This window comes from Struthio camelus, chromosome 5, assembly GCF_040807025.1.
Source record: "Struthio camelus isolate bStrCam1 chromosome 5, bStrCam1.hap1, whole genome shotgun sequence".
In the NCBI taxonomy this organism is placed as follows: Eukaryota; Metazoa; Chordata; class Aves; order Struthioniformes; family Struthionidae; genus Struthio; species Struthio camelus.
Genome location: NC_090946.1, coordinates 55,536,936 through 55,551,096, shown reverse-complemented (window position 1 = coordinate 55,551,096; position 14,161 = coordinate 55,536,936). Strand labels below are relative to the sequence as shown.

The 14,161-nt window shown below is 37.0% G+C and overlaps 1 protein-coding gene across 13 annotated transcripts in view; it reads left to right on the top strand.

The window, feature by feature from the left end:
- RALGAPA1 (Ral GTPase activating protein catalytic subunit alpha 1) overlaps positions 1–14,161 on the top strand; it is a 133,423-nt gene that overhangs the window by 59,775 nt on the left and 59,487 nt on the right. For all 13 annotated transcript variants that reach the window (XM_068946465.1, XM_068946467.1, XM_068946464.1 and 10 more), the window contains 4 exons: positions 3,471–3,599; positions 4,608–4,733; positions 5,988–6,046; positions 10,395–10,503. In XM_068946465.1, coding sequence (XP_068802566.1) covers positions 3,471–3,599; positions 4,608–4,733; positions 5,988–6,046; positions 10,395–10,503 — 423 coding nt within the window. The remainder of the gene's footprint in view (positions 1–3,470; positions 3,600–4,607; positions 4,734–5,987; positions 6,047–10,394; positions 10,504–14,161) is intronic.

The following is a 14,161-nucleotide window of genomic DNA, read 5'->3' as shown; positions in this document are numbered from 1 at the left end:
ATACATTTTTACCAAGGTTTGGTAACCTGCCCTCATGTTCTTGGATGTAATCAGAAATGCTTTTTTGTAGTCCATTTCCAGCAAATAAAAGGGCAGAAAATGTGTTCTCTCATCTTTTACTGATTGTCTATTATGGATTGAAATGTGGAAGAAAGACACAGAAGCAGATCTCTTTAAGGTCTACTTAAAGGTTCTCTTCTCTAGAGAGAACTCTTTACTTGCTCCATGATGCAGCAGTTGAGCTAGTGGGAAAGTTACCATGCTCACTGTGTATTTAATGTCACTTATTTCTAAGCAGTGTAGGAACCAGCAAACTCAGATACCTAAATAGAGAGAGTTGGGGATATCCAGCAGCACATCCTTATTGTGTCCCATCTGAATAGTGGGATGACATCTGGGTGTACAGAATCCCATGCCATGGGCAAGGGTTTCCTTTAGAAGAACACCCAGACAGATGGACAGAGAGGGAAGCATATTGTCAGTATTGCTGCTTATCTGGGAGTCAGGATGATAGGATGCACTGCAAAGCACGTGCACTCAGCAGTTTGCAGTTTACACAGCCACTTTGGTTCTGATCAGTTATTTAGCCTCATTACATGCTTCTGCACAGTCACTTCTTGTTATTGAACCAAAATCTAGCTCTGTTTGCAAGGTAATATAAATCTTTGCAGAACTTATCTCCACAGTACCTCTTTTTGACAACTGTTGCTACTAGTGGAAAAAAACGTGTAGGAAAGATTGAATGACCGTGGGGTCGTGTACAGATCGATTTGTGAGAGCCAGGTTCAGCTTTATGTCTTCTGTGTAGACCAAGCTCTGATCCAAAACACAGAATTGTTGTCTGATAAAAAGCTTTATCATGGGAGAGAAGAGCTCCTTTCCTACCTTTTATGAAAGGAGAATGTTAGCAAGATTTGCATCATTTATCTGTACTTCTCAGATGCATACAGAAAAACCTTGTCTCTGTTACTAAAATCACTGAGAACTGTTTCTCAACATACTTTTTTAAAACAAATGGAAATGTTTAACTGCAGAATATTTTAACCCGTCTGTTTATTTGTCTAAACCAATTATACTTGCTTCAAAGATATTTCTGAAAATAGTCTCCAAGTGTTGCTGACCGTAATACTGTTATTCTAGTATTATGTATATTAAGCAAATGTGAAAGGTTTAACTTTAGTTAGAATTTAGTTTGCAACTCTGAAGTGAAGTGACAGGTATTTCTTTTTTTTCTAATCAGGATCTCTCAGAATAGTTTTCCTTAAATCTCTGACATAGACAGTTAAAAACTAATGCCTGTCTTTGATTTTTGGCAACAAAGGCCTCTGAGCTAATAATCTAGGAGACGAAATTCTTCACAGAAAGTTGGTAGAAAAAGAGGAATCCATCTCAAATAAGTAGATCGTTTCTGAAGTCTTTAAACCAAAAACTGAAGAGCCAAAATATGCTTTTAAGAATCATCCATATCTTTTGCAGCTTCTTTGTTGATCATTTTCAGGAATTTCCATATCTATATTGCATAAGCGTATACAAGGATCAGTGAAGAAAAAGAGCAAGGAACTTTATGATTCCAGTTGTTTAGGTTATTACACAATTTTCCCATTACTCACAGAGCAATCTTAAAGGCAATTTAGAAGCATTTGTTAAGGAGTGCCTTAGGAACATAATATCAAAATCTAGCTGTACCACTTAATTCACCTAAGATTTTGTCCCAGGAATAATGTATTTAAATGCAATGGTAAGGAAGATGCTCGTTCTAAACTTAGTGATTTATCTTAAAGCACAATTTTAATGGGACAAACTTTGCTCATGTGCTGTGCTACATTTGACTGCCTTTATTTTCCTTTAATTTCTGTTTCTCTTTTTCTTGATGCTGCGTTGGCAGATTATCACCTTCAGAAAACAACAAATTTCAGTTCTACTCTTTGAAAATGAACAAATTAGTCTTTTTTCCCAGGTCATCCATGAAATGAGCAACTTCAGAATTTTCAGCATGAAATAAATATATTTTTAATATGAAAATAACTGCCTTCTGCATCGTTACTCTTATGAAAAATTGCCATTCCTTTGTGTTCAAAAAGCACAGATTTTTTTTTTAATTTGGAGTCTTTTTTTCTTCGTTTTTTTGAGGCTGTAGGGAATAATCAGGTTGCAAGCTTGTTTCCAGAGCTGCAGAGACTCAACTTCTCTTTAAAGAAAGCTTATGAATCGAGGAACTAGAGCTATAAAACAAGAGCTATTGGGCAAATTTGCAGCCGTGTGACTTTTTTCCATGCTTAATAAGAATGGTATCGTTTGATTAGCTTGGAAGTTGAAATCCTTTTTATCATGGTGCAGAATTAAGTTAACCTTTTCCTTCATATCCTCATGCTTTCATTTCATGAAAAGTAAAACAAAATATTTCTTTTACGTAGGTTTTAATATGAAGAAATCTGAAAATATTGTATTACTTAAACATTCTTTTTAAAGGCTCGGATCAAAATTGTGAAAACATTAATTTTGTGAACTGTTCCGATGAGCAGTTAGAAGCACAGGGGGAGCAAAGGTTCAAACAACCCTGTTGTGATTAGCAGGGCAGAGTAGGACTAGTCAAAAATTATTCTACAGACAGCTAGGAATAGGACTTATCTCCAGTTTCTCTCCTCTGACAACTAGATTCCCCAAATTTTCTTGCTGAGTTGCAGATATTCATATAACATATTGCCATTCTGTTGGAGAATTTTTCAAAGATAGAGAAGGATTACTTTTTTTCAACCTGTGACATTCTTTTTAATGCTGACTATATTTTATACTCTTTCCAGTACTTGTGAAGAAATTGCATCATGTACATTAATTTTGAAAACTGCCTCACTAAGTCTACATACATTTAATACTCTATATGTTGAATAACTGCATGCCAGAAATGTTGTGAAACACTTATATTATACTATACTATACTATACTATATTATATTATATTATATTATATTATATTATATTACCTTATATTATGGTTCCATAAAGGGTATGTGCAAGAGGTTAATACCTTTTTTTAATGTTATAGTCAGGTGGTACCTGTTAAAGAGCATTAAGCATGTTAAGACGGTGTAACAGCTGGTTATCTCAGTGTATCTGTTCTGTAGATATTTAAATGAGTGAGTAATCATTTATAAAGGTCTTAAAAGCAAAATGTACGTGGATATAACGTGTGACCTGTATAGCTTGGAACTATAGTATCCAAGGATAAATTGATCTGTAAAATGTACCACAGGTTACTTACATTAGGTACCTTACTTAAGGCATTTGTCTGTCTTTATGCTAGTTCTTGCTCAATCATGAGAATTTAACACATCTTGTTTGCCACAGTGAATTTGCTTTCTTGCTTTTTTATTTTACTTCTGAGCTTTAGTAACTATCTACCAGTTTTCTTTCCATTGGTGGTTCATCATGTTGATATTTCTCTTTTCCTTTTTTCCTTCTTCCTTCTGCAAGGATATTGTCAACACAATCATCAAGCACTGTTCTCCTCAGTTCTTTTCACTTGGCTTGCCTGGTGCCACCATGCTTATTATGGATTTCATTGTAGCAGCAGGAAGAGTGGCTGCTTCCTCGTTTCTCAATGTAAGTATGCATCAGTTCATTTTCATTTGTGTGTAAGTGGGAAGAATTTTGAGAGAAAGCTAAGCAACATTTTGCTTCAGTTGGAGTGTTAATTTGTCCCCAGAAGTCGATTTAATGGCAAATACAAATATTGCTAGTAGTTTATTCTTGAACACTAAACTTGCAAGTCCTCGCATGCAAGTTCTCTGCAGAAAATACAATGTGAAGAATATAAAAATTACTGCTGATGCAGAGTATCTTTTTTTTTATTTTTCACTTGAGATTACCAGCAATTCTGACTGCCACTGATCTGTGCTTTAAATGTTTTAAAATATCTGTCCATTTTGACTGTGCCTTCATTTTAAAAGTGTATTTATTCCTCCATATCTCTGCCATGCAGTAACTTTCATGGTCAGGCTTGAGAACTCTTAAAACTGCTCAGGTTTGCACTATTCAGATGTATTTCTGATATTACTACCTAGGCAACTTCAGCCTTATATGATATTACTGATATAGCAGCCTAGATGCAGTTGGCGTTGCATGACTCTACTCCCCAAAAGGTCCCCAGTACCACCCTCCAGTTGTCTGTAAGTTTTGGCTGCTTCTAACCTCATCCCCCCCAATCACTTGTGAAATCCAGCCGTCCCTCCAAGCACTGTCGCTAGCTTTTGTGAGCTCCTTACATTGTTACCTGTGGTGTCCAGGAATGTCTCAAGTTGTGTTCAGTAGTTTTCCACATCCTGTTTAATTAGCTGAACCTGAAGTCTGAGCCTAGTCAGTGGTGCAGTCATTTTTCTGTAGTCCTGAAAATTCCTTCGTTTCCTCTGGCTGGTTTGGAAAAATGGGAACGTGGACTATGCATGAGTAGCAGTCCACTGAGCCATGATCTCTGATGAGTGGTACAGAATTTGGAGAAGGAAAAGGAATGTAATTGTGTAGAATTTCAGCCATTCTCCTTTAAGGTCTAAAAATGTCACCTTCCTGGTTGTGGTAAAAATATGTATTTCCCCCCACCTTTGTTTCTTCCAGGCACCAAGAGTTGAAGCACAAGTTCTTTTAGGATCTCTTGTCTGTTTTCCCAATTTGTATCATGAACTACCAGCTCTTCACCCAAACATTCCTGATATTGCTGTGTCTCAGTTTACAGATGTTAAGGTAGGAGTTTTAAGAATATTTGGATGGTATTGCAGCTACCAATTACATGCTTAATATGATATTGTTCTAGAAAATATTAACTAGTATTTAAGATTCTAAAATTTGTCATAAATCCTCTGAAATAGATTATAAGGCTCAAGGTTCCATAAAAGCTTGTCAGATTTTATACTGCTAAACATACTTTGTAATTACTTTTAACTAATAAGAACAATAAAGTGCTTATGTATGTTTATAAAAGGAAACCATGTGTTGCTCTGCTGTTTCAAGATCACTCTTATTATGGCTATTTGAAGTCTGACAGATTTAATCAGCTGAGAAGGAGAAGACTGTGAGGTTCAAGATACGTTATTTAATTTATTGGGGATACACAACTGCTAAAATCTTCCTGTTTTCTTAGGGGCTTTAGAAAACCTCTATACATCCAAAAAAAAAAAAAAAAAAAAGATGAACAGTGGTCTTGCCCTCACTGTCGCAACACAGAGTTGGGTAGTGTGCCATTATACTGGAACTGGCCATAGCTCAGGTCGCATGTTAACTGCTCTGTGTATGTCATGTATTATTACTATGTCTAAGTAAGGTTCCCCATAAGTTTCCAACATACTTCAATTTAAAGAGGGATAGTGGTTTGGAAGCTGCTTTACACTTCACTTCTGTTTTGGAACTGAATTTGAATTCCTGCTTTCTCATTGTTATTATATAAATTGCATTTATTGCAGCTGCATGTACTACTATTGACCTGAGCTTTATGAGAAGCAAACTACAGCTTTAGGGACATTTAATCTTAGTTTACTCTGAATTGCTCTCAATATCGTTCTTAAGGCACTGGATCCACTTGTTCTGCAGTTACGTCTAAAGACGTTTTAATCAATATAATTTTGATGGGAAAAAATGCTTGTTTAATACCTAGCTCAAAGTAACCAATAGATACTTTCTGTAATACCCTTCAGGGCTGTTTGCAGAAACTAGCTTTAGGGAGGCCAGATTTTTTTTAACCTTGATAATTTATGGAAATGTATTGGAAAGAATCAGACAAACAGTTAATCAGCAGAAATTAGGACTTGGGTAGCACAACAATTAACATATGGGGCAGACTGGAAACTGGGAGTAGTGGTAAGCAAACAGTTCATCTGACCCCAAAACTAGAGACTAAGCTAAGCAATCTGCCTGAGTCTACTATAGTACAACCGTAATGTTCTGATGCCTCATGTGATGGAGTTGTTGGCAAATCAGTGAGCATTTTCCTCTTTGTTTTAGGAACTCATAATTAAAACCGTGTTAAGTTCTGCAAAAGAGGAGCCATCTGGTCCTGCACGGTAGGTCATACAAAAAGGGCTTCTAAATTAAAAAATTCTTTTCTATATTATACTGTGTTCAAGTGGATGCATTAGAGATCTTAAAGTAAAAGCTGGCATATATTTTATTCATGGGCTTCTACACCAGCATCAAAACTGTGATTCACCATGTGAATTTGAAATTGTTTGTAAGTTAAGATAAAAGAACAGACGTTTTTGTTCGACCAAATGTTGGTCTAGCCCAGTATCATGTCTCTGATAGTGGCTGATAGAAAAGGATTGAAGTATGGGTAAGAATATAATGGTATTTCTCCTGTATGTTCTCCCAGCCTCCACTGGTATGCAGTTCAGGGATTTTCTGTACTGGAGAGGAAATTTTTTGAGTTAGATTAAGGATAAGATTATTTATATGGGGAGTATGATTATCTTTTATTAGACCAGTTAATTTAATGGAATAACAGAAAAAATCCAAGGTACATGAGCCTTTCTTTAGGATATGGAAAAGAAGAAGTAAATATTGATCTAAATATAAATGGGAATGATTGCTCTGATGAATTAAACCTGAGTATGTTCATCAAATAGAGAACTTAGAAGAGTTACCTGTTGTCTTTTCTGTTTCTTACTTTGCTTAGGATTTTGTTTCTACCTCCCTGGAGCCCTTCTGTTATAGAGTATTTTGAATTGGAGTGGAGTAGGAGCCTGTAATGCCTATCAAAGGCATTTGTGTGCCTTGTGTATTTGGGTAGAGTGTCTATATATGCTCAATTAATAAACTGTTACTGAGAAAAAAACGCAAAATACTAGGACCACATGCCTGAAAATGTTACTGGAAAGATAAGTACTTTGCTGCTTAGAACCTTTCATTGGAAAACCAAGAGCAATCTCCCTCAAGTGTTGCACGCATCAACCCACTTAGCTGTTCTTCACCTTGAGGTGGTAATACCTCTCAGCACAGGGGAAGGAAGGAACGTTCTGAGATCATTTTCTTTTCATTTTTCATGTCGTTTTGCAAAACTGAGTTCTAAAAAATACAACAGTCCCCATTTTACCTTTGAAAAAGGTGATTTAATTCTGTTTGATTCAGAACATTGTAACTGGTCCTATGGGACTGAAGCACATAGTATTAGCACCTTCATTTTGACAGTGTGGCCAGGAAGTGGAAAAGAACATGCTGCACATCCTGATATCCTGTCTGACTGTGAGGATGTGTATATTGGAGCAGGATACACATCTGGATGTCCAGCTTCTCAGAATGCTGAGGTATCCTGCCCTACAATGCAAAGATTGGGACCACTTTATGTAGTAAAGAAGACTAGAGGAGGATTAAAAGGGAGTAGATTCCCAGAGTTTCTTCGGGTTGTCTGTGCCCCCTCCTTCTGGGAGAGAGAGAGGTATGTTTTCATTGTGGAGATAATGATTTTCTATGCCTGCCTTTCTTAGTGGCAATTGATCCACCATCTCTTCTGGGAATAACCTACCTGATACCTCGCTTCACAGTGGTACAGAATTCACCTGTGTTACTATCAGAGGTCACATTCAGGGTGTGCATTACAACTGTGCCACATCGGCTCAGCCACTAGTAGAAGTGTAATTCTCCTAGGCAGTTTCCTGGAAGAGAGCTTAGGCTTCTTGGAACTTAGATACATAGCTTCATATATCTCTAACAAGTCTGAGTGGTGTTATTGTTACCCTCGCTATAAATTTTTATTCCTCGTCTCTTCCACAGAGGCTCGATGTTTTCTGTTTTTCACTGCATACTTGACTCCACTGAGCTTCAGGGAGGTCAGCTATCTCAAATATGTTCTAATCTTAGATCTCCATCTGTAAAGATTAATAACTATATTAATCCAATTCCTCTCTTACTGCTGACAGTCTGAAAAATGTCTGAAAAAGAAGTAACAGGTTGATGAACTCAATGTTCATATTTTCTTGTACTGTTGAGGCTATGATTCTTCAATAACAACATTGTAGCCCCACAACTACAGAGTTTTTCAGGAGCTGCTCAGAATGACAGCTATGCTGATGTTCCTAGTAGAAACCTCACAGGCTTCTGAATATCTTGCAAAACAGTACATCACCAGATGTGGCGTGGTTGTCAATAGTAAGAAGAAAACTCTAAAAACAGTAAGAGGGACTCAGAACTGTCTACCTTCTGTATACTAAAGGTTTATTTTCTGAGACAGCTTACACAAACCATCTGTGCTTATCTGTTATGTTCATGCTGAGCTCTTATTTTCTTTGGTCAAGATGTATTGAAATACCTATTGTGGAAATGGCAAAAGTGTTAGATTAGGAAGGGACCATGAGCAGTTTTGTAAGCTTCTCTTTTGACACAGAAATGCATCTAAACCATTCCTGGGGGTAGTTTCCCTAAATTGTTCTGAAATTTTTCTCAAAGAGAAAAATTACAGCAACTTTAGATAGATTGTTCTAATATTTAGCTAACTTTTACAACTAGGTAGTTTTTATGACTAGTATCTAGCAGAAGTCTTTTCTGTGGCAAGTTAAACTCCTTGATGACTTACTCTGTATCAGAAGATTTGTTATCATTTCCCTTCTTAACTGTAATCTAGAGTCAATAAGCCCTTCAGTTTTCTTCTCATATGTTGTATTTCCCAAAGCTCTTTATTATTTTTGTCACTTTTTTTCTGGACTCCTTGAAAATTATCTGTATTCCTCTTAAATTTTATTATCCAAAATGTAATGGAGGTACAGCAATTGAGACTTCAGCAATGCTGTGCAGAGCAGTGTTCGGCATCTTATCCACACTATTACTGTTAGGCAGAACTCATTCAAAGATGTGGTTTTGCAACATATTACTGATTTCAAATAATTTATGGTTCTGTCTAGTCTTAAAATCCTTTTCCATGACCCTGCTTCACAGATCCTTCTATTTCTGTTTCTATGTTATCATATAATTTTTCCTTTCCATATGTAGTGCTTTGCAGTTCTCAGGACCAACTTTTACCTTGTTTTTGCGCCATTTTTCCAACTTTATCCAGCTCATTTTGAATTCTGATGTTATTTCCAAAATGTTTGCAGCCTCTTCCAACTTGTTGTTATTTAGTTATTTATGTAGTCTTTCTATAGTCCTTATATAGTCTTAGTTGTTTATATAGTCCTTATAGTTGTTATTTATATAGTCCTTATTGTATTACCCAAGTCATTACTAAAAGTACTGATTAGACTTGGTCGCATAACAAATTCCTTTGTGGCATCCCTTTTGAGAAGCCCCACCAATTTGTTTGTATACTGTTGATAATTAGTCTGACTGCGCTTGCACACCTATCCTGTGGTGGTTTCCACTAGGCTGACTTCTCTTTATTTTGCTTACGGAAAAAGTCACATGGGACTTCTTACATCTGCTGCTTACTCTTCTTTTCAGTAACACAAGTATCCTGTCAAAGGAAGACACTAGTTTGGTTTGACATGTTTTATTCCTAAGAAATCAACTTTGACTGGTTTTTATCATCTTATTTTCTTTTTCTTCTTTACTTATAACTTTTTTTTCTGATCTCTTTCTTGATATCAAAATTGCTTAGATTATAATTGCCATAATTAACCATTCACTCTTGGTATAGGTAAAGTGTTTGCCTCTCTCCAGTTCCCTGGAACATTTTTTTGTCCTTTAGTTTTTGAAAATAATGACCAATGCTTCAGCGGTTGCTTCAGCTAGCTCCTTAAACATTTCTGAGAAAATTTCATCTCTCTCTACTGATTTGAACGCATCTGTCTAAATATCCTTTGCCTTCCCGTTTTTCATCTATTTCCTGATTTTAAAAGAAGGAAACAACAACAAAAAAGTTGTTTTAAATGTCTAGTCACAATAAGTGCACTATGTCTAGCCTTCATTTACCCCTCTTCATTCATCCTTGTTTATTGCCAACCTAAAAAAAAAAATTAAATATCTGTGAATGAATAACATCGCCTCTCCTGCCTCTGTGTCTGAAAGCCGTAAACAAATATGAGCAAACGCTCTGTTTGGGGAGGAGGCTCCCCCTCCCCCCCAGATTTTTAGTTTTTCTTAAGAAAATGTATATGAATTTTCCAGGTGTTGATTTCCGGTAGAATTTTTAATCTGGAAAGTGTAAAAGAGCTGCAGGAGTTCTTAATTTCTTTTGGTTCCTTTTAGCTGCTCAGAAGAATGTTCCCCTTGTTCTTTCCCTGTTTCTTGGTCTGAGTAGTTGCGATATCTTACTCATTTTTTAAATAAGTTACAGCATTATACAGGTTTTTCATAATTCCTTTAGAAATTTTAAAAACATATTTGTTAGATTTCACCGGAGCGTATCATGAATCATAGAAATGAAGACATTCAGGATGCCATAGCTTGTTTCTCAGCTATTTGTTTTCCAACATTGTTTTGCAGATGTGTTGCACTTTGCAGTCTTGGCATTTGGATCTGTGAGGAGCTAGTTCATGAATCACATCATCCTCAGATCAAGGAAGCACTGAATGTGATTTGTGTTTCCTTAAAGGTGAGAAATTAACTCTTTTGCAATATATATTATCTTTATAGGTAAAAATACTTTGCATCTTCAGAATCATGATCACATTTTAGCATCCTTACTTCACATTCTTAGTCCTTACAAAGGAATGAGTTCAGTTTAATTGGTGCGTCTCTGAACTCTTTTACAAAAGAAATCTGTATTATGATTTACCCTTCTTTAAATTTGGAAGAAACGATGTTCTGGGACATGAGACAGTGGATCTTTAAGTACAATTAAACTACTAGAGTCCTAATGCAATATGCCGCCCCCTTACATCAGCCATTGTCTTTTTTTTGTTTGGTTTTCCCCCGTTCCCTTTTTCTTTTGCCTACCTTAATATATGTCATTACTCACCTCGCTCTAACCTCTAGCCTTTGGAGCATAACAGTTTATGTTTGTCTCCTAATTTCTGATAAATAATCCCTGCAATTCAAGTTTCAGCAAAACCAGTACTGGCTCTGTCTGACTTTGTCCAGCTATACCCTTTCCCATCATCGCCTATCACATCCAGTACCCAAGGTTCCAGCAGGACTTTCCGCACCTCTTTGTAACTCGCTGACTCCTAGCAGGTCATCTAGGACCCCTGTAAAGTTACAGGAGCACAAAAGTGCCAAGGTCTTCCCTTATCCAATAGTTGTATCTCCTGTGTAGACTAGACGTGGATGCCCAGGGAAATCACATTCCTCACTACTTGGCAGCCTGGGTTCCCCAGCTCTGATTGATAGTACTGTTGAAGCCTCCATGGTACATCCTCCTGACACATTGCAAAAGGGAAAGGCCAAGGTAGAGAGGAAATTGGAAGGGATCCCAGGTTTGTAAACCATCTGCCATCGTATGCAAAAAGCCTGTCCCAAGCCAAGTTGCTGTCTTTGTGTGACTGCCGGACTGAACAGAGCGTCCACTGTAAGAGGGGGACAGGGAAGAAAGTGGGAAGGTGACAAATACAAAGGGCAAGCAGAATTTTCCTGAAGCCTCTCATGCTGCTTTTTCACCTGCCCTCTCTTTGCCCCTTCCTACCACTCCCACTTTCCCCATATCCTGACTGGGTTCTGTGCCTCTTCACTTCTAAGTTTGCGAGCATTGCATTATGCAGTATTGCTTCTCAGACCTGGCCGGATATTTAGAGGTAGGTAGGGTGCTTCTACTAGATGCATGGAAGCGCTGGCATATGTTCAGTTTTCTGTGGTAAAGTGCTTCTTGGCATTTGTTCCCGGATGGTGTCACTCGAAACAGGCCAGTACCTGTTAGAAAGAATCTGAATCCAAAGACAGATCAAGAGTTTGTATCATAGAATAATAGTATTTTTTTAATTGGCATGAAAATAATTTGTAAGATAAAACTTTCGAGTGTCTGGTAGTCACCATACTCTTCTCCAGGTTAAATTCTTGAACTCTAGGATGATTTACTGTTTTGGTATTTGGTCTTCTGTTTGACTCTGTTAAACCTAGCTCATATGCACAGTGATTCTCATTCTCAAGCCCAGCTTTGAGATTTCCTAGTGGTGGTATGTCAACAGCTTCCTTTTATCATCTCTCAGTTACAAAGCATTTTTTTGTCAATCTGTCTTTTCTCCCTGATATGTAACTATATTTTTTCCCTACTTCTTACAAGTCTGTTCCCTATTGGTCCATATTTTATGGAATAATTAGAATATTTTATTTAAAGCATTTTATTTTCTACCGTTTTGCAGACTTGTTTTGTTTATTATCAGCAATATCTTCAAATTTCTTAATGTTTCCCCATTTATTTTCAGCTTTCTACATGCTCTTTATTTACAGCCAAGGTCAATGAATAGTCTTTTTGGATATACGTGATGATACAAATGGGGGTATACACCTGTACTATATGGCTTGTGCAGATGTTGCTAGCTAACTATTGTTCTCTTTTCAGCAAAGTGAAGCTCAAAGGTATCATAAAAAAACATCTGATTCCATCCTGTGGAGCAGGATTTGAGTCTACTTCTAAAATGGATAGCTTCAGGGCTTTTAGTCTTAGACCGTATATTGCAATTTCCTGTTACGCAGAAAGACATTAATTTTTTGCAGCTTCACTGTCATTCTTTTCCAGGGTCTTCTCCTTGCATTTTAGTCTCCCTTAACTGGTGTGTTTTAGTAAGTTCCTGTGCAAGCTTGATATTAGGCAAATGATACTATTTTTATCTTATTTCTCCAGTTTATCAAAAATTTTGAACTATTTTTAATCCCAGCAAGCCCACTGTGCTTTCTCCAATTTTTCTTTGACGTATTTCTTAAACCAATTATTTGTAACTCATTTATATTTAACATAAATTACTTCTTGAATGAGAAGACAAAGATGTTTATATTTCTACTTTGCGTTGCTTTGTGTTGGCAAAAATGTCCAGAGCATGCTGGTTTTTCTCCTGTTCTGAGTACTGGTATAAATTTACAAGAGAACTTAATCATGGAATGAAGAGTTCATAAATATATCATAGGAAAACAAATTAGCTCTAATTTGTTACCTAAGCAGTATCTTGGTTTCCAAGTAGTCAGAGCTCTGAACTCCGAGAATGGATTATTTTCTTGTTTTCAGGAGAAATCAATGGATAGAGAGCTATAGTCCTAGTCCAACTTTTTGATGAGTACAGTTGGGTAAATAGTATTGAATAGAAATGCTAGCAAAATTATATGCTTATTGCTGACATAAAGAAGCACTGTCAGACCTCCAGTCCAGCAGCTCGCTCTGCATATAGCCAGCACTTCGCTAAACAGAGTGGTCATACCGCTGTGTCTGTGTTAACCTGTGCAGAAAGTCTGAGCAAAGAGGATCCTAACCAGACCCCTGCATCTCAGGGTTATATAACGTTCTTCTCAGAAATGCTGCAGATAAATCACGAAATTGTATGTTGTACATTCCTAGTGGAATTAGTGCTAAACATAGGTTACCTGCAAGCGCGGACAAGGGTAAACTACTAACGTAAGATCCGGAAAGCAGTGGGTCCTTGAGAAGATGAAAAATGTGGTACACTGAGAGTTAGGCACCAATCAAAGTGCCAGTTCATTGAATGCTTTTTTATACCCATCATTAAGTAACTTTTAAAAAAAATGTTCACAATTACACTACTAAATGTGAATGCATATGAAAGTGGTGAATTCTTGTGCTTTATAACATAACGCGTTCTGCTGAGATAAAGGGTGGCTGGTGGAACGTTTGTAGCATTGCAGAGCCTGCTTTGTACCACAGCTGAACGCTCTCGGGAAAGATAAATCAGCACGAAGCAGGCTTCAAAGGAGAGAGTTGTTCTGCTTTCCAGCATAAACCAGGAGTTGCTGCTCAAGTTAAGGAAAATGTGCTTCCAAGACATGTAGCTCTGTAAGTGACTGCTCTAAAGTTTCTGTTCTGCAACATGGTATTGACCATGCTGGGACAAGATTTGTGAAGCAGATGAAGGGTTTGGTCTGTTATTTCACCAAGCCCTGTATTCTTAATCAAACTTTATACCCAATGCTCTTTCCACGAATAAAACTTGAAAATTTATATGCACAAGATTTGAACTCTACTTTTATTCATTACTTTATGCCCTTCAGCCTTTCTGAGAAATTTATGGCTCCACTGACTTATTCCCTTTCTTAAATTAAAAAAACAAAACAAAGCAAAACAAAACTCTCCAGCTAGAGCACAGAGAGAA